At 52.1% G+C, this 19,731-nt stretch overlaps 4 protein-coding genes across 4 annotated transcripts in view; 2 read left to right on the top strand and 2 right to left on the bottom strand.

Annotated features, from left to right (window-relative positions):
- The window catches only part of LOC128278586 (uncharacterized), a 41,752-nt gene extending 33,330 nt beyond the window's left edge, over window positions 1–8,422 (top strand). Inside the window, exons 19-24 of the mRNA XM_053017315.1 lie at window positions 2,160–2,896; window positions 3,624–4,140; window positions 4,210–4,426; window positions 4,484–4,639; window positions 4,724–4,831; window positions 6,665–8,422. Coding sequence (XP_052873275.1) covers window positions 2,160–2,896; window positions 3,624–4,140; window positions 4,210–4,426; window positions 4,484–4,639; window positions 4,724–4,831; window positions 6,665–6,823 — 1,894 coding nt within the window. The 3' untranslated portion in view covers window positions 6,824–8,422. The remainder of the gene's footprint in view (window positions 1–2,159; window positions 2,897–3,623; window positions 4,141–4,209; window positions 4,427–4,483; window positions 4,640–4,723; window positions 4,832–6,664) is intronic.
- A 3,430-nt stretch (window positions 8,423–11,852) lies between these two features.
- Window positions 11,853–12,956, bottom strand: LOC128278262 (seminal metalloprotease 1-like). Its single transcript, XM_053016949.1, has 4 exons — window positions 12,831–12,956; window positions 12,570–12,758; window positions 12,050–12,498; window positions 11,853–11,973 (listed from the first exon to the last, which is right to left on the bottom strand). Exons 1-4 carry the CDS (start codon window positions 12,922–12,924, stop codon window positions 11,881–11,883), a joined length of 825 nt encoding a protein of 274 aa, XP_052872909.1. The 5' UTR covers window positions 12,925–12,956; the 3' UTR covers window positions 11,853–11,880.
- Window positions 12,957–14,019: 1,063 nt separating this feature from the next.
- On the top strand, window positions 14,020–15,048 carry LOC128278587 (seminal metalloprotease 1-like). The gene is made up of 4 exons (XM_053017316.1): window positions 14,020–14,025; window positions 14,089–14,191; window positions 14,260–14,445; window positions 14,507–15,048. Exons 1-4 carry the CDS (start codon window positions 14,020–14,022, stop codon window positions 15,046–15,048), a joined length of 837 nt encoding a protein of 278 aa, XP_052873276.1.
- Window positions 15,049–15,418: 370 nt separating this feature from the next.
- LOC128278588 (protein lines) lies at window positions 15,419–19,268 on the bottom strand. The gene has a single exon (XM_053017317.1). The coding sequence runs from the start codon at window positions 19,266–19,268 to the stop codon at window positions 16,245–16,247; it is 3,024 nt and encodes a 1,007-aa protein (XP_052873277.1). The 3' UTR covers window positions 15,419–16,244.
- Window positions 19,269–19,731: the final 463 nt, after the last annotated feature.

A 19,731-nucleotide genomic window follows, 5' to 3' on the forward strand; every position in this document is an offset into this window, starting at 1 on the left:
GTGTCGCAGCGAGGAGCGAATTTAAATGGAATGTGCAACGGCCGGGAAATGCGCTGGTACGCTTTCGATCATGAATGTCCACGGTGCGGGATCAGCCCCCGGTCGGCGGGGGCCTTGCATAGATCACACGCCAAACGTCGTCTGCGGCGCAACGTGAAAGCTTTATTAATCGAACCAGGCACACGTACAATTGAAGTTGGCGCGCGCGCGCGGCTTCGATCGGAACCGGAAAAAAGGGCAAGAAAGTGTGCACCGGGAATCACCTTTCACGGTGGAAAGCGCACGGTGTTGCGGTTAGTGCCGTTACGACTGTTTTTTTTTCTGTCCCCTTAAACATGTTGCCGAACCGGCGCTATCCGATCTGAGCGTTTGATTGGCGTAATTTCACTTTCGTCTGCGGTTAGAGCATCATCCCGTACGGTGTGTTCCGTCGATAAAAGCCTGATCGATTGATACAACCGATAATTTTTGTATGAAAAAATCCCTGCGCGCATCGTCGTCGTCGGGTGGGGCCCTTTTTATGTCTCCTGTCTCCTGTCGGCTCAGATTTCAGTAGAATTCTGTGGCGGCAGCCATCCGTGGTCTTGCGTGGCCGTAAACCGCAACAAAAATTGCCACTTTTCCAGCCGGCCAAACACGCGGTATGCGCACGGCGGCGGCAACGACGACGACGACTCTGTCGTCAGAATGATTAAATTACCGTGTGCGGGTCGGTCGGGCTTAGGACGGCGCTATACGATCGCGGTGCCCAGTGCGGGCCGGATGTAAATTGTTATCAGACACAGAGATAGATAGAGAGAGAGAGAGAGAGGGCTGGCGCAATATGGTGGGGTCACCTGAGAGAGCCATTCTACGGAAAAAAGGATTTTATGTCCAACTGACCATTACCTAACGCAAAAGGCCTAACCGTTTGCTTATACAATCAGCAACCAGCGCACCAGCCGGCACCTTCACAGTCACTATCGTCGTGTACCCAGCTCATTGCAGGGGTCATAATTGGTGGATTATTTTATGCCCTCGGTACCTGTCTCAATTTGTAGCTGACACGTGTTGATTATCATGTGCTCTGCCCCTCGAAATGGTAGCAGCTCCTCAATCACGTTTTGTAGTGGTTCAAATTTGTTGTATAATTAAATGACAAAAACTCGCGATTCCTCGCTTGGGACTTGGAAGAAGGAATAATTAATGCCACAAATAAAGGAACGGAAATTGAATGAGCTTTTTTCCGGTGCCCACTCCCAAAAAGGGTAATGCCAACCGAGCCACCAGGACACGGCGGTAACCTTTCCTTCAATCACCGGCACCGCTGACCTTTGGATCGATTCTCGGAAGGTCCTTTTTCCTTCCCAGAGCTGGGAATCCTAAATTCTAAGTCAGTTGGCGGATCTTCCCCCGTTACAGCTTCAATTAGGAAACCGAGCGAGCGACCGAAGCGCATTAGCATGATTTATAGATCCACTCCGCAAAAAGGTTCCTTTTCGTCCGGTACTGCCCGCACACAACCGAACATTACGCGAAGGAGCAGCCCTTTTTTGGGACAGGAAGTGCTTTTGAGTTGAATAAATTATTTTACTCTTGGCTGAAATCTTGTACATAACACACAATCAGAAGCCGAGTGTTTTCGTTCGGAATTCGAGTGCCACAGAGATGAATCATGATGCTCCATCGACCAACTTCTAGTTAGACGGCGAAGCGCGAGTGTGCAGAAGTGAGGAACTATATCTAAACACGAAGCCCGAAACAGCAGTTGATTTAGTGAACCTAACCACCACCACCGGGAGGCGGCATTTAATCTCTCAAACGTGCCTGAATGCCAATCGTAGTAGCGGCACAACGACGGGCGTAGGCAGGAAGATGATGAACCTAACCGTGCCGACCGTGACCGGAAGGCTGCGACGTAAGAGTATTGCGGCCGAGGTAGCCCACTGCCTGCCGGAGCTGCGCTTCGACGACGATCACCACTCGGGCTCGTCGTCGGCCGCCGGCAGCAAACAGCACGCCAAGCGGCGCGGAAGTCTCGGCGGCGAACCGATCCGCCGCCCATCACTCGTTGCCAGGTGGTCCAGGTTCCAGGGGAAATGGAGATCGGCAATTCAAACTCATTGATTGTGTTTACTAATACGGTATGGGGGTTGTCCCTATTACTTTCCTCTTTTTAGGTGGTTCAAACACATCTCGGAAGCTGCCGATGCGTACAAAGCACGTACCAAAGGAACGCACGGCGAGTATGGCGACGACGGCCCGGGAGGGGCCGGCCACCCGCCAAAGGACAGCTTCGAAACGGTGACCGAGACGCAAAAGATCGAGCAAACGTCGACGCCGATCGAGCGGCTCGAGCGCAAGGATACGCAGTGCCGGGCCGTGAGCAGTAACGCCGGCCACCATCACCATCACCACCACCAGCCGGCGTCACCTGTGGGCCACCACGGCACCACCACCGCGGTCGGTCACACGTCCCCGTCCCTCGGCGGTGGTGGCCCCGGCGGTGGGAATCGTACCTCGTCCACGGACGATGAACCGCAACCAGCCGGCGGCGCTGGTGGTAAGGTGCGCTCGGGCGGGGCCAACGAGGCGGACGACAATCTCGAGAACGAGGAGAAGGAAAAGTTCAAACGCCGACAGCATGGTGGATCGCAGGAGTGTAACGGCGGAAGCCGATCCCCGTCGTCCGCGTCGTCCGCCTCGGCGTCGGCATCGGATTGTGACGATGGTGAGGGCGAGCAGCGGAAACACGGCGGTGACAGCAGCGAGCGGCGTCGGCGACGCGGTGCCGGCGACCGGCGGGGAAGCAACAACACGCGAACGCTCACGCAACAGTGTTCGCTGGTGGCCCCGAGTGAAATCCACGTCAGCGTTAGCGCCACGCTGACCGCCGAACCGATCCTGACACCCGCCGGTAAGTGTATGACCGATCGGTGATCGGCTCTATAATCCCACTTCTTCTGTTCACCAGAAGGCAATCGGAAGTAGTGCGATTTATCGGCGCGATTCCTCGAATCGGAATGCGAAATCTTGGAATGACTCGGAGGTTCGCAAAATTACAATCCGCCCCAAAGCGTACCGTAAACAAGCTTCCCGCGAAGCCTCCACTCTACAATCTGGGCCCCGCGGTCCATACTTTCCATTATCATCGGGCAATCGAGTCCGATGGTGTGTAAACAAACGATCGGTTCGCCAATTTTCGTTGGTCGCCTCCCGAGAACCATCGGTGAAATGAAAAATAAACCTCCACACATTATTCGTGCAGGAAGATGTTTATTCCAAGCACCGAGTCCCCGGGGACGATGTTAATAATTTATTTATTCTACCCTGAATCGAAAGTCCGGATCGAGTGCATCTCACAGGCGGGTGGCACGAATCGCATCTGTCCTCCGGGAGGTGACTGTGATGCAATGTGTTTGCTCTCTCCATGCACCGTTTATAGGTTGATCCGTTAGCGGAATCCGGCGATCGGTCAATAATTTTCTCTTCTGCAAACACAAACATCCACGAAAATGGTTGCTAAAATATGGCAACCACTTTGGGCGCAGGAACACCTCACCTCGGACATGCCAAATGGCATTAGAATTGGCATTAGATTCCTCCGGCCATCAACTATAAAGAAATCGTTTTCCGTTTTCCAGAGCAACTGCGGCGGTACGATCAGCTGATACAGAAGACGCTCGCCAGTAAGCAGCGCGTCGTGTGCGGCATGTTCAAAGTGCCAGACGAGCATTTCCAGGCGATCGCGGACATCGCGGCCCAACCGGAAGCACCGAAGGAACCGACCGATATCGTGCTGGCCGCGTTTGCGTACGGCCAGTCGCTGCTGGAGATCCTGAACGAGCACACGCACGTGACGGACTGCCAGCAGATCAGTGCCGTGTCGAGCTCGGCTGCGCTCTGCGATGAGTGCGTCGGCCGCGGCAAGAACATTCCTCCTCCTCCTCCGTCGAGTGCCACCAAAGAAACGCCGATCGAGCCGACCGTACCCACGATAGCTAGCGGCACCATCGTCGATGGACCTGCAGCGGCAGTATTACCGGCGACAGCCGGCAGCAGCACCGGTGGTCCCGTCCCGCCGATCGCCACGGTGGTGTTGGATCAAACCGTAAACATAACGGAGGACGAGGACGGTTACTGTGAGATCGATGAAGTGAGGTAAGTAATGGCCACTAATACACCACCAAAGTAATGGAGCTAATGGCCACTCTACTTCCCATCGCCCAGAGCCGCCGCCGTACTGATGGCGGAGAACGAGAAAGCCAGAAAGCTGACGGAAGCATCCCAACTCGCTGCTGCGGCGGCTGCGGCCGCGGCTGCTGCGGCAGCTCCGAATGCCGTCGATGCCACCCTAGACGACGGAGGAACGATGACGGCCGGTGGACGTGCAAAGTGTCCCATAGATTCGCACATAGAAATCAACGACAATTACGACTCGACACTGGTAGGTGTTCCTCGTCAAGGTCTCCCAATTTGCACCACTAAGCTCGGTTTCCCGCAGAGTCCCTCCATGACCCCAAAATACTCCGGCGCCCTGGGACCGGAACTGTGCGGCAAAAATCGCCTGCTGCACGCCACGTCCCTCGCCCCGACCGTACCGTGCCATCTGATTGCGAACTACGTCACTGGGCTGAACGCGCAGATTTCACAGCTTCTGGTAAGTGACTGAGCCCGGTGCGTGTGCCACTGGAACAAAACCGCCTGACCCGCGTGTGTTTTCATTTCCCTCACAAACACACAGCACAAGATCAGCGAAAAGGACATGGAGCGTGAGCAGCTGCGAAGGGAGAATCAACACCTGCGGGAACTGCTGAATGCAATGCATCAGGAGCGAGTGTTAGAATCACAGGTACGCTATCCGACCGGGACCGACCGTTTTCTTTCCTCTGATTGTAGGTCCTTCCCCAGGGGATCCATGCTCTCTCTCGCTCTAATATGCTTTATTGTCTACCGCGGGGCGCGTTTAGTCCAGCAACTGGCGACGGTTGAATTCCACCAGCATTGGCCGCACGATGCGCTGGTAGTTGGCACCGTTGTACTGTATTTCGCGTGCCCTCTCCGACTTTTCCTCGTCGTACAGACTGTCATAGTCCGCCACGAGCTCGTCGGTTTTGTCCATCAGCACGATCGGTAGGATCGAGACGATGCACACCAGCGAGAAGAACTCCATGCGGCGTATTTCACGCCGCACTTGCTCCAGCGACGGCACGCGGCTGTACTGGAGTTGCCGCAAGGTGTCACTGAACGAGCCGTAGTACACGGCGATCAGCTCGTCGAGCCGCGAGCGTGCCTCGTAGTTGGGACAGTTCGCGAGCGCATAGTTGAGGTCCACTCCCGGGCTAGAGTACACACTGAGCTGCAGATCAACAAACATCACATCGACGACGGCGGCGGTGTGCGGTGTTTGGTGGGAATCAGCATACCGGAACATCATATTGTTCGACCAGAGATCACCGTGATTCAGCACCCGGTAACCACCGTCCGCCAGGCAGTCCTGCAGCATGCACTGGCGCACCCGGTCCACGTACACCGGTGCCAGACGCTCGAGCTTGGCCACAATTGTCGGGTCAAAGTCTAGCCACCGTGTTTTGGCGACCTTTATCAGCGACTCCAGCCCGTTCTTGAACATCCTTCCCAGATCGTCCGCAGCGTTGGGGCGTAGAAACACCGGGCAGCAAACCGTTCCCGGTTCACCATCAGCTCCGACAGCCTCGGCACGACGCGCTGGAACATGGTAACCTCCTTTTCGAACACCTGCAACTCTTCCAGCATCGGTGCGCGTGTCCCGGTGCTCGGTAAGCATTTGGCGATCAGCGAAAGCGTTTGCGTTTCACCGCCGGTTGATCCTTCGTCACGGAACTGGACCACGATCCGAAACACATCACTCAGGTAGTTGTCCCCGTTCGCCGTGGCCCGTGTGATGCGGTGGTCGAGAATTTTCGCACCTTGCAGTGCCATTCCAGTGTTGGCGAGCGTCTTCTGGAGGAACACCTCGTCGAGATACTCTGGCACAGCGGCACCGTCCATCGTTGGACCGGTCTTTCTCAAGGTCTCTCGTGACACTCGCGGAAAGTTTCACACACTCTGGCGGTCAACGCCGATGCGCGGTTGGCAATTTATAGCTGGCTGAAAAGGTGTGCTCCAAGCACGGCGTGCGTCGCCGAACAAATACACAGTTGCCCGAGATATGGACAGTCATTGCTTGCGCTCTCGAGATAAGGCGATCTTCCCACGAGCGCGCGCCTCTGGGAGATGATGGTCACCCGACACGCGCCAGTCGTCGTGCGGTTGTCTCTTCATTTTGGGGTTGTTAAGCCAATTGAAGATGATAGCTGCCGACAGCTGAGGAGGGTCCATTTTATTTAAGTGGATGGTCTAAGCAGCACTGTCGTGTTTTGACGTTTTTAGGGTGCCCCTAATCATTGATGATCCGAATGATGATGTTGCGCATCATTTCGTATCTCAATTTGCGAGTGATCATCATAGGAGGCGATTCACTTTTTCAACAGCTTCCGTTGGAGCACACTTGGGGTTGGTGCATGTCTTCGCTGCGTCCGTAATGGTTTGTGCTTTAGCTAAAAGTGGGAAAAAGGGAATAACACTTTTAATATAGCGTTTTTTAATGTAACATTAACAACATTCAATGGACGTACACTAAAATTGAGATACTCTTACCCTACAGGAAACCACTCAAGATCAGCCACAGCCCGAACAGGGTGACGATCCAGCGGCACCACCACCACCGCCACCAGCAGCATCTTCCGCCGCAATCAGTTCCGAGGGATCCACTACCCAACAGCAGCAACCAAAACCGGCAGAGGAACCGACGGAACATGCATAAAAACGTGCGCTTCCGGCAATCGGCTGCAACCGCCAGGAGGACGGTCGTAGAAAGCTAGCGAAAGCCACTAGAAATATCAAACGCCAGAAAGCATTCGCTACTTATGCGCCACCGTTCGGGGTATTATGGTGTGTAAAGCGAAGAGAGAACGAGAGAGCCGTGTCCGGGGGGGTGTGTGCACGCGGCTCTCTGACGGTCGATTGTGAATCAACGTAAAATGCCTTAAGAGTAGTAGAGGGAGTCGCCTAGAGTCCTAGATTAGAGGGAAGAGCCACCTTTTGCCCTGCTCTCTCGCTGTGTGTGTGCGCGCGCCCGATAAAAACAAGGAAGGCATAGTTCGAAGGCATTATGCCCTTTTCTGTTTCGCTTCCCGATTCCGATTGTACCGCCCGTGGTTTTCGAGTTTCGGCCCGAAAGGAGTTAGGGCTAGGGCTTACACTCTGCTGCTGAACGACTAAAGCAACAGCGAAAAAATTGTTCCTTCACGCACACGCCACTCATTTTATTACACACTCCTTTCTTTCCTCCTTTTGTGTAAAGTATATGCGCGCCTGCGCAACCAACCACACGCTGTTAGGGGGAACCGGCCGCGCTCTGTTGTAATTGATCCGTTTCTGTTCCCGAGGTTAACGTGTGGGCGCGCGCCTTTCGTCTTTCCCTTTTCGTCTCGTCCGCATGGTTATTACATAGGGAGTACGTTTATTTTATTATCATTATTATTGTTAAAAGTAATCTTATTATCTTTAGTAATATTATGCAGAAAAGATGATGATTATTATTACGTTTACTATTACTGTGACCGTGTTGGGGCGTGTGTTTGTTAGCATGATGCATGAGCGCTGCATGTTCGGCGGCGCCTCCACCGGCACCACCGGCTTTGGCGTGACGTGATGGCGCGTGAGCTTCTTCCGTGGCTTCCGGCGCCACCAAAAACAACAAAAAAGCATAAGGGTGTGGAAATTTAGTAGAAAACAAAATAAAAATGCAAAACAAAGTTCTGAAACCGCTCTGAACGCTTTTGTAACGAAGCAAAACTGAAGGGAAAATGTGTCACCCGAGCGGAGAGCGCACAACACAGCACGGCACATGCTCTAAGCCTAGAACATGCTAAATTATTTATTGTACATTGTTCCATTTTTTTCTGTTTTTCTTCTTTTCCGGGCGCTCTAGCGTATGTATTGTATAAAGCAAATATATATCCAAGCGATAGGACAGTCTATCTCTCCCTAACTCTCTCTCTCTGCTCTACTGTTATTACTACTGCGCTAGTTTCATAACCAAACAGTGTGTAGAGAGAGAGAATGAGAGAGGGAAAGACAGTTTCCAGGACAGTAAAAAGCAAGAAAGCGGTAAAATAAGGCAAACCGAGTTACTCTTCCAAAGGCCCGATAATCACAGCAAATGAACCACACAGCGTTAGCTACATGGAAATTGATAAGAAAAAATAGAAGAGGAACGATGAAACAAATTGCAAATATAAACCCAAAACCCACTGTGTACAAAACTATCACACCACCATCACTTACTTCCCTTCCCCGGAACGTTGCTTCTAATCAATAAATATGCCGAATGTGTCCTCTCCTAATTGCGTCAGAATGGACCCACCATCGGCATCGGTGGGCTGGCTGTTCCGGCCTTTCATTTTGCAAAACCGACCACCCAAGGCACACGCGCTCTATCCGTTTTCCGAATCATAGTGCGCGCCGCGTTGCCGATTGTGTAGTATCTAGTAACCATTGGAACAATCATGCTTATACACCAACAGATTTAGCCCATTTTTTTCTCGAAACGAAGGTGTCTCTGGGTGTCTGTTACAAGCGCAGGTGAGCTTTCTATCCGAATTTCCAGAGACTCACCACTACGCGCTCCGGTTGGTGTATGTTCCTCTGTTCCTGTGCTTGTGATATTTGAATAAAACTTAAAAGGACGCCTTTTTCGACCATCACTACAGCTAACACACGCATCACAGAAAATGAATGTTACACCACTATGCTTTCCATCAACGTTTGCCATGCTTCCATGCTTTCGTATCGGTGCACGGTTTTCGTCGTATGGCTCTATTGCACTTTGGAACGAAAGTTAACGTCTTTTGCCCCAAAAGGAATCCTTTAAAATTGACACCACCACCAGGCGTAGCGCACTTAGCAGGAGCACTAGCATCCAACTCCAACAAGTATTGTAACCATGGACGTGTTTCACTCTTGTGCAATCAATCCCTACATCACGCGTGCTCTGCTTGGTGTTAAGCACCTTCTGCTCGTGCTTGCGTATGGCCGTAACCGCCGCGGTACGAAAATGGGGCAGGCCCGCATAGTGCGCGAAGCATAAAATTAGAAAGAAAACAACAAATAACATAAAAATAAGGAGAAATACATTAGTGAGAAAATGCCTTATTTTGCGAACCAAAAACTAACAGCATGTTTTGGGCACTCGAGAGAAGCACTCAATTGCGCCAGTGAAGAAGGAACGGAGACGACGGAACATCCTTCGCGCAAAACGGGTCGTCATAGTCTTACGGTGAGCAGAGTGGCCCAATGTTTTCGATACACGGTATTCGGTAAAGCTGTGAGCGGAAGTGAACTTGAACTAGCACCAGCAATAAAAAAGGGGAAGATGATTGGTGCAAAGCGTTTTGGAATTGTGGCAATCGCCGTCGTCGGCCAAGGGAACGAATGTTTTCACGCGCTAACATTTGAGAGTACGATACGGTAGCAAAACGACGGAAAGGAGTATCTTATAACGTTTCATTTTGTGTGCAGCGCAATGCAGTTTCCAAATAGCCTTCAATCTTTGATACTACACGCCGCGTGGAAAACTTTACAAAGCTGTAACATTATTTCTATCCATCTTGTACTATCTACTACACTATGCGCTACCAAATAAACAGCGTGGACACGGCGAGCACCACCACGAGGCCACTAAAGCTATCAGGCTGCGGCTGCGGAATTGATCGTAAGAGTAGTGCGGCATACAAAATAGAGGACCGTGTTTGCCTGAGCGATAGCTATTAGATCTGTCCAACAAAATGGCGGCACTAGAAACTACGGCTCCCCCCTAATCAGAAAGCAGGAAGAGCTGCATTACGATTGATACGACATACATTAAACAAATCAAATTAAAGAACTGATTTCGGTTGCGTGAACAAGAGAAGAAGTGGAACGGTGTATACAGAGCATCAAGAGAGAGGTAACGTGTAACGGAACGGAACGAAACCGAAGCGACAAAACCGACAAACCACACACACCGGTTTTTGTGGTGGATTGACGAAGAAGCGATTTGCTTGTTGCAGGACAACAAGCAAAATATGTTTTGCATGTTTTATTACAGTTTTTGGAGTGTGTTTCGAGAACCTGTACGGCTCAAGCCCCCTTCAACACGTTGCTCGCGGTTCCATCGAACGAGCCTGGATACTTTGTTCGGAATTCTATTTATTTTACTTTGTCATTTGTCCATTCGGGGAGTTTTGAATCGATCGAGAACGAGGCGAGCAGGCCTCTTATGCCTTTTGTAACGAGTCCCGATTTAGATGCGGAACGGCGTGACGGATATAACGCAATGAAACGGAAGCATTACTTATATCTTATAACAATTGAAAACACCCATAACCACAGACACACACACACACACACCGTACTGTGCGCACACTGGTGTAGCAAAGAGAACAGTTATGTAATGTAAAATAAACTATTAATAAAGCATATACAATAAATTTTGAAAACCAAACCAACGCGCCAAAGTTCGTAGTGTTTCGTTCATCCGAAACTAGTCGTTCCCGATGTGTGTGGCGAACACGCCTCATTTGATACTACACTTCGCGGGGAAAACTTTACAGAGCTGTAACATTATTTCTATCAATCGGATAACTGTCCCGGTACGAGTCCAACGCCACCACCTGCTCCTGTTCCATTGTTCGTCGTCGGGCGTTCGACTTTCAGGAATCCTGTGTGTGACGTCGGGCTAGATGCTCCTTGTCCACAGGGGAGGAAAAGAAAAACGGAAAAAAGAAAAAATACAAGGGTTGTTCATTAGGTGCAGTGCATCGACTCAGTGTTGGATAATTAAAATACCAGGCCACCATTACTTACTACAAATAAAGTTATAACATCTTGTTACGAGAGTTCCAACAACTGGCGACGAGAAATGTAGCAACCGAATTGCAGGGATCATTTTCCGGTACACCGGTTGTTGTACCACGTTTCATAGTGACTTCACGGGAACGCGGTCGGATAGTCGGATATCCTATTCGAATAAAAAGTATCTCCTGGTTCTAAGCTACAGTCCCACCAATTTTTACTCATATCGGTTTAGCCGTTCTTGAGTTTAACTTAACAAATAAATAGTTTAACTAACACGAATTTCTTTTACATACATAGATAACAAATAATATATTTTTTTTCAATATTTAATGATATTTCACTTCAAATTCATTTCACATTTTTAACAACTTATGTTAAATATTTGAATTTTCCCGAGTTGTGCCTGAAAGCTGCGCGAAATGCTCCCGCCATGCGACGACAACTCAAGCCGCCTCGAACATCGCACCATTTTACCAGGGCACCATGATGGATTAGGAGGTGCGCGAACGCAGCGCGATGAACACGTAATCGTTAAGTGAATACAATTCCATCATATCCGCCGCATGTGTTTACGAATGGCTGAGTGAACCTAAACAAGCCGATGAACACTTCGTTCACGCAACTCCTAATCCGTCATGGTGCCCTGGTAGAATGGTGCAATGTTTAACGCGGCTGAGTTGTCGCAGTTGTCGCAGTTGTCGCTGAACCATTTCCCAGCGACAGCAACATCCGAACACGAAAACTCAAATGCTTTTTACGATATATTTTGAATTATTTTATTTCACTTGTTTACGATCATAGTAAGCTTCGGCGTGAAATAAAAGTCAATCGTAAGGCAACTTTGGCGTCGTATTGATCTGGAACGGCACTTGAAAGAAAGCACTGCTGCGAATAACGTCCGTCTTTATTATAAAAACGAAAAAGATTTCCGACAGTTTATAACCGCCTTTCGTCGCTGCCCCAGGTCTTTGGCTGATTCCCTTAGTCTTTGCTCATGCACCGGTACATGTGGTTCACCTTGGAAATGTCCCGTTCGCTCATGGCCACCCGTTGGCCGATGTTGGCGTTAGGATCCTGTAGGAGGAAAGCGTCAACCGAAGAAACCATTCTAGAGTCTCTGACTTCTACCGTTCCCGTTCTCATTGCTCACCTTCGGCACAATCGTCCGCTCGCCGTTTTTGCTGAATGCCGTCGAGCTGTAGTGCATCACACTGCCGTAGTCGTAGCGAACATTAAAGTCCGTAACCGTATCCTTCGTGTAGATATTAAAGTTGTGCTCCTTGCCCTCCTCGATGTTGTCCCAAACGATCTCCACGAACTCGTCCCGATCGCTGGCACTCTGCTGGTGGTAGAACCCGAGCGTGTGCAGAAACTCGTGCACGATCGTGGCCAACCGGAAGCAGCCGGTGTCGACCGCGTACGGCTCAAAGTTCACCGTTTGCTCTCCGCCCCGATGGCCTACGGACGAGTAACATCCGGACCCGGTACCGATAACGCGCACGTGATCCGTGTGCGCCTCCTGACGTGGCACAAACCGGAGGCAGGTAACGGACTCGAGCTGCCGCAGCCCACGGTGAATGTGTTCGACCTGCTCGGGAGCTACCGGTGAACCGTGGAAACCGTGATGTGAGTAAGCGGAACACTAAAACGCCGCATGAGGGCGCACTTACTGAAATCCTCTTCAACGATCAGCACCGGAACGGTATTGTCCGGCCAGCGGAAGTTGGTTGCAATCAGACCGTTTCGCTTGTTGCTCAGGATCTCGCGCTCCTGTTCCTCGCTCAGCACCATGTCACCCTCGAACTGACCGCTCAGCTCCTCGGCCAGCTCGTCCGGTTGCAAGTTCCGTAGACGATTCACTAAAATGGTACGTGACACCGCGTTTGGTACTAACACACCTCAAACCATGGGCAACGCCACTAGTAACTCACAGTTTCGGGCCGTGTTTTTGGCCACTAAAACGCCACCCTGCACGCCGCACAACAGCACGCCCAGCAGCAGCAGCAGTCCCCTGAAGTGGGTCATCTTCAACACCGGCGCTGGTTGTTTGTGGAAGAACTCCTCCTTAACAAGTGGAGCTCGTGGCGATCCGGTTCATCGTTTATATCTCTTTAATTGGCCATCAAAGCAAAAGCGCACTTAGAAATTCCCAATTCCCGCCCGCCCACCGCTGATAAGCCCCCAGCGCCCCCAGCGCGCCGGCGCGTTAACAATCGACCGAAGAAGCCTATCTTGTAAGGCCCCCCGCTTCCGGGCCCTTGGAGCCCTCCTCCGGTGCAGGTTAAGGCCATCGTCAGGTAGCACTGTCTGGTCGATAAGCCGATTCTGCCTGCCTACCTTCCGGTGACACGGTTGGAACAGATAGGCACCAATAGGTGGCAAATTTTGCATATGGTTTTCGCCTTACCGCCTTGGTGACGGCATCTAACACGGAATGCGACGTTGAATCTGATTGATAACGGCTTCGCGTTTCTGTTGTGACACGCGGTAATTTTACTGCAAAACTTTTGCACAATTCGTTGATAACTCCAGTGTATGTCCATCGGCTTTCGGTGCCAAACACATTGCTTAAGGACATGGACATTAAGCCATAATGAGAAAAAGAACACATTCTGACCTTGTCTTATCTTGGCACAAGCGATTGGAGGGCCTATCTAAAGCCAAGCTACCCTCTTTCAGCCTAGCCATTGAGTTAGATTAATCAATTGCGGAATCGAAAGCTCTGGTGCAGATATACGTTGAAACAAGATAATCTGAAATACCAAACCACAATAGCAGTGCTTCTGGAGAACGATCGTAAGGTCACTGCGGGTTGCTGCTGGTACACGGTAAAACCAAATCGAATCCAGGGCAATAATCTTATCACGCAAAAAGACACACTCACCTCCAGACGCCGATGACGTCGATGACGCTGCTAGGTGCTGCGCTCATGATTGCCCATTGTATTGTGGCGAGATTGTCCCTCCAGGATCGTTGGGGTTGTAAAAACCACATCCCACCCGCTAATTGCGTTACAAATCAGATCTAGCCGTAGCGGTAAGCGGACAGATTTGAACTACTATACACGCCGCAGTCCGAAAGGGGATCTTTCGTCGAACGTAGTTGGACATCTTTACCACGATGGTAGTAAACAACACTCGGTACGTGGATCGCGGAATCTTTTAACTACAAAACTGTCCATCTTCCTAGCGACTTCTGTTGGCAACTATCTGCCTCGTGGCACTAGCCGATCGTTCGGCAAACGGATTTCCAACCGGTCAAGGAGAAGCACTGCCAAACACACCGGAGAATGGTAACGGGTCAATGGGGTCAGGTGAGTTTGATTGAAAAATGCTCAGCAACACTTCTCGCCCCCTTCAGTGCGACGTTTGGCCAACCTGGGCCCCAACGACCTGGCGGAAGAGCTGAGCGGCCAGTTCGAGGGTGACATGGTGCTCGATCAAGAACAGCAGGACTTTGTGCGGAACCGACGGAACGGCCTCATTTCAACGGATCGCCACTGGCCGAACCGTATCGTGAACTACTACATCAACGAGGACCACTTTAGTAAGTGAGCGGACTGTTCAGTGCGCACCGATCGTTGAAACGTATGCCCTTTGTGCTGCAGCTCCGGAACAGGTGGCACATATCGATCTCGGGGCGCGTCTGATACAGAGCCAATCGTGCCTTCAGTTCCGACGCGTTACAACGGAAGCGACGGCCTACATCAACGTGAGGGGAACCGGTTCCGGTTGCTCGTCGGCAGTCGGCTACACCGGCCAGATGCAGAACCTGAACCTGCAACCGTATCCGGTCGGAGAGGGCTGCTTCCGCATCGGGACCGTGGTGCACGAGTTTTTGCACGCCCTCGGGTTCTACCACCAGCAGAGCGCCAGCGACCGGGATGAGTTCGTCGACATCATCTGGGAGAACATTGAGTCGGGCACGGAGAACAACTTCAACATCTACCCGGACACCACGGTAACGGACTTTGGCGTACGCTACGACTACGGCAGCGTCATGCACTACGGTGCCACCGCGTTCTCCATCAACGGTGAGCGGACGATCGTGCCGAAGGATCCAACCGCCCAAATTGGCCAGCGGTTAGGTATGAGCGAGCGGGACATTTCCAAGCTGAACTGGATGTACGGGTGCTTAACTAAGGGCTAAAACGGGACCATAAATTATCCATCCATCCAGCAAAGGGTTAAACCGAAGTTACTTACCTTCTGCTGACCCTGCACAGGGACAATAAACCAAACAAGCACCAGCAGGGCGGTTAAAAAATCATTTAAATAGTTTTTATTACAATCTACTTTTGATAAAGGATCCACTTCTTTTCGATACGATTCTTTCTTTTCCCCGGGCACCTGAAGACAGTCCATGCCCTGTGTTGATGTGTGTTTGGGGGGGGGGAATAGAGAGTGGCCGGGAAGAAGAGCGGAACCGGGCAGAACCGTCGGCTTTTGCTTTCCGTTCGGCGCTGAAGCGCTGCTTCGTGACCACTCGCGGAATCGAATACCCGGGCTCCGACCCATTCTCTCGGCTTTACTCTGTCGATCGTAGTGAATATTTCGCGTTAGCAAAAAGGCACATTACCCGTTTCCTAGTGAAACGGTTTAGTAGCATCAAAACCATCATATAAATTAATCAAAATGTACGTCCACTAACTGAAGTAGCCTACTAAGAACTTGTTTGCTTAATCTACGTTTCGTTCGTCACCCAAAAAAGCTCGAACCCCGGGCCGCACCTAGTAGGCAACGCTTTGTTGCTTGTGTGTTCGTTTGTACAAATAGTTTGGGGCGACAGCGCACACTAGATTGATTTCGGGCAAGATTGGTTGTTGGCATAACGATCGAAGTACATCCGCGTTAACAACTTCTACAAACGATACACTGGAATGCAGCCAATGGAAGACAGTCTGGTGTCAGTGGTATGGACGGGCAGGTTTACCACCTTACGCACATTGACCGATCGCTGGTTTCGACGTGCATGGATTGATTTTATTTACACTATCGCTTCGATCGCAGGGACGTGGAATGTGAACAAATCCTGCTCCGGCTTGCCGGAGATAACCGGCAGCTACCAGTCTGCCGTATACACAATTGAACTAATTAAAACGGAAGGCCCCTCAGAACACAATTGGCTCTCCGATCTAAAACTATGCAAAGCTTCTTGACAAACTTGAAGGAAAAAAATAAACAATACTTCCTCCTGTACGATCGCACGATCGGGGGATGATCGCAAAATGCGGAAAGTGCTCATTGCAAGAGTTCAGCACCACACACGCCTGGGAGAGCGTATGATATAAATTAGAAAAATATACAAACACTCGACGCCGGCAACCTCTTCGGAAACAGGACGACTCAACTTAGCTCGCTGCCCTCGTACAGCTCCTCGCAGTTCTCTATCAATCTCAGTATCGGACAAATGTCGTACGGAAAGAGCCCGTCGGCCACCAGCCGACTGATTTGCATCCGCAACCTCACCAGCACCGTCATCACACTGTCCAGTATGGCGTTCGAGTTGGCGGCCGCCGTTCCGACACCCATGCCCGCAAGCACCGCCCCGTTACCAAGCCCACCGCCGGCGGTCGGCCCACCAGCGTCACCGCCAGCCGACGCCGGTGCGAGGTACAATCGATTCTGCAGCAACGTCGACGCATTGCTGTAGCTATTGTGGCGGTAATAATTGTAGCAGCTCTCCGTGAACATCGGCCAGTTCTGGCGGATGTACTTGAGAAAGCGCAGCAGAAACAGCAGGAAGCACGTTTCCGTGCTGATGAGCAGATCGAGGAACAGCTGCGTGATGTTCGGCCCCAGGTTGGAGAACTCGATGAACGTGTACACCGGATTGAGCATCGCGATCAGGTCCTTGATGGCATCGGGAACGTGGAGCTCGGTGCGGACGTAGTGCCGGAACGAGATGCCGGACGTGACGTCGAGCGTGCACACCATCGCCTCGACCAGGTAGTCGTCCTGATCGTCGAACAGGTGGATCATCACCTTGCTGAAGTGCGTGTCCGGGTGGAACTCGAGCTGCGCCTTCAGAAACGTTTCCAGCTTCCCGACCACGTTCCAGATGCTGAGCTCAATCATCTGGATCTCCTGCATGTCGTAGTCGCTACTGTCGACGCTCGAGTCACTCGAGTCGCACCGAATCTCCTTCCCAATCACCGCGACCGCCTTCAGCACCAGCAGGGCCATCTTTTGCAGCAGCGTCCGATCGTAGCACATTTCGCCGTGCGCTGGCGATGGTGGTGCCGGTACACCGACACCACCGCCGCCAGCGGCTCCGGTAGGTAATCCGACCACCAGGGTGTCACCGTCACCGCCGTCACCATCCGCCCGCTGCAATCTCCGATCGTGGTACCGTACCACCGGGCCCTTGTAGCCGAGGAACCCGATGTGGTTGCTGTACGTTGCCTTCGGGATGTTGTTCAGTATGCCGTCCTTCACCGATTTCACGACGTTTTCCGCCAGCTTCCCCACCGTTTCCGGGATAAAGTCCTGCAGGGCGAGCGTACTTCCGTAGCACAGCGCTTCGCTGAACAGGGTCAGCATCTGCCGGTAGATGACACAGTTCTTCGTGCCCAGCAGCTGCAGCTGGAACACTTCGTGCAGCTGCTCGTGAAATCGTTGCGTGTCGAGGACGGACAGATTCGCCTTCACGCTGATGATGCTTTCCCAGAGCCGCAGAAAGGTGAGGATGCAGGTTTCGTTGGCCACGCGCACCGACGCGTCGTGGGCGCTGTTGGTGAGGGACTGGAACAGCGAGTTGATGCTCTTCACCAGCCGAGGCCACTCGACGCTCAGGATGTTGATCGTTTCGAACTTGATGCGCTTCGTGTCGAAGCTTTCCGAGTCGGTGAGCGTGATGTGGCGACAGGCGACGGTGCCGGTGGCGTCGGACGAGGCTGAGGACGGACTGGTGAGCGAGTGGAGCGGCCACTGGCCGTTGGTCGCTTCGCCCACTTCTTGACTAGATGCCGTTCCGGGGGTGCTCGGGTTCGACGCGGACGGTGCACCCATTTCGTCCTCGTTGCTCTCGTCATCGTCGTCCCCGCCAGATGATGCGGATGTCGCTGGGCGAAAAATGTTACTGCTGGCCGCCGCCGCCGCCGCTGGCTGGCTAGAAGCGTAGTGCGTCGCGAAGTAATTGTCCGCCAGCGAAGGGCCTCCACCGGCCGTCTCCTCCTCCAGGGGGTGTTCCATTTCGTCCTTCCACTCCACGATACGCTTGATCACCTCGAGACCGAAGTCGATCTTCTGCACCGTCCGAAAGTCGGACGCGAGCAGATTCGCCCGCCCATAGTCGAACAGGTTCTTGACGATCTTCTCCATCCAGCGGTAGTCCTTGACGATGATCAGGAACGAGGTCAGTATGCGACCCGCCAGATAGCTAATGTACCGGTTCCGGTGGCCACACAGTCCAATCAGCTCGTCCACGTCGAGCGCCACCAGCTGCTGGTGCCGGTCGCCGTGGATCAGATAGTCGAACAAGTGAACCACTCCCGTGCAGATGGTTCCCTTAATGTTTTGCTTCAGGTACGTGTCGAACAGGAGCTGAACGTTGGAGAGGAACTTCAGCAGATGCTCCACCGGCCACTCGGCCAACGGTTGATACTGGTGGATGGCACCGGCAATGGTTTCTTCCCGCCCTCCGGTGAACAGGAGCGGAGGCTGAAAAGACACCAGTAGCGCACCCATTTCGACCGTACAAAGACACTGCCTTGCGATCGCATCCTGAAATGGCCGTGTCGCCCGTGGTTGCTGGTGTTCGAAACGTGGCTGGTGCTGATGATAATGGTGCTGGTGATGATGATGATGCTGATGATGGGGTAGCCATCCGCCGGGATTTGGCGTCGACAGTTGTTGCGTCTGCAGATGCTGCGGCTCGTCGTCGGACGACGAGTGGTCCAGCGAGGAGTGGATCAGTTTCGACGACGAGCAGGAAGGCGAGGATGACAGTGACGTCGATGACGAACAGGCAGACGAAGCTCCACTCGTGCTACCGGAAGCCGTGACGGTGGTACCCGTTGTCGGGAGTCCTTTGTTGTTGGCCGGTTCATGGTGCGTCGCTGGCTTCAACGGTCCCCGATCGTGCTCCTCTATCCGCTGGCGTTTGATGACGGGCTGTTCGTGCGATATTCGCTCAACGCCGGCACCGGCATAAGGCATGGAGGTGGTATTTACGGGTGCAGCACCACCGGTTCCAACGCTGTTCACTGCTGCTGCTGTCGCGCTGTTATTTGGAGACGACTCCGAGGGCATCATATCGCGGCCAGGGTCCATAATGGTGCCACTGCCAGCACCGGCATTACCACTATTTTTGCCAACGGACCCACCGCTTAAACTCTTCGATTTGTCGCGCCCACTCTGATGAACCATCCGTGGCGTGGAGAGGGTTCTTCACGGTGCACGGCGATATTAAAATTTTCTTTTCGTCGGTTGCCTTCTATCACCCTGGTTACGGTACGTTCGTGTTTCGTCCGTTGATGGCCGGTTGACGCCGGTTACCACCTGAGCTTTAACACTTCCAGAGCCTGGTATTGATCGTTGGGATCATGATCGTTGAACGCATGTTGAAAATACTAAAATGAAACAGAAAACGAAAAGTAGCGTTAGACACGACATGGCTTACAGTCGGATTGAATGAAGGAAGGAAGGTTGAATGCGTTTGGCGGATTTTGATTTTTTTCGTTCTATGGGGTTACTAAGATCGATTGCAAATTACAGGAATTTGACAGCATTTCCTTGGTACGATCGAATCATGCCATCGTCGGAACGCATTGGAAATGGAAAAAAGAACTCTAAAAAAACTGGTTTTGATTTGTGCGTGGCCGGTTTATTA

This window comes from Anopheles cruzii, chromosome 2 (assembly GCF_943734635.1).
Source record: "Anopheles cruzii chromosome 2, idAnoCruzAS_RS32_06, whole genome shotgun sequence".
In the NCBI taxonomy this organism is placed as follows: Eukaryota; Metazoa; Arthropoda; class Insecta; order Diptera; family Culicidae; genus Anopheles; species Anopheles cruzii.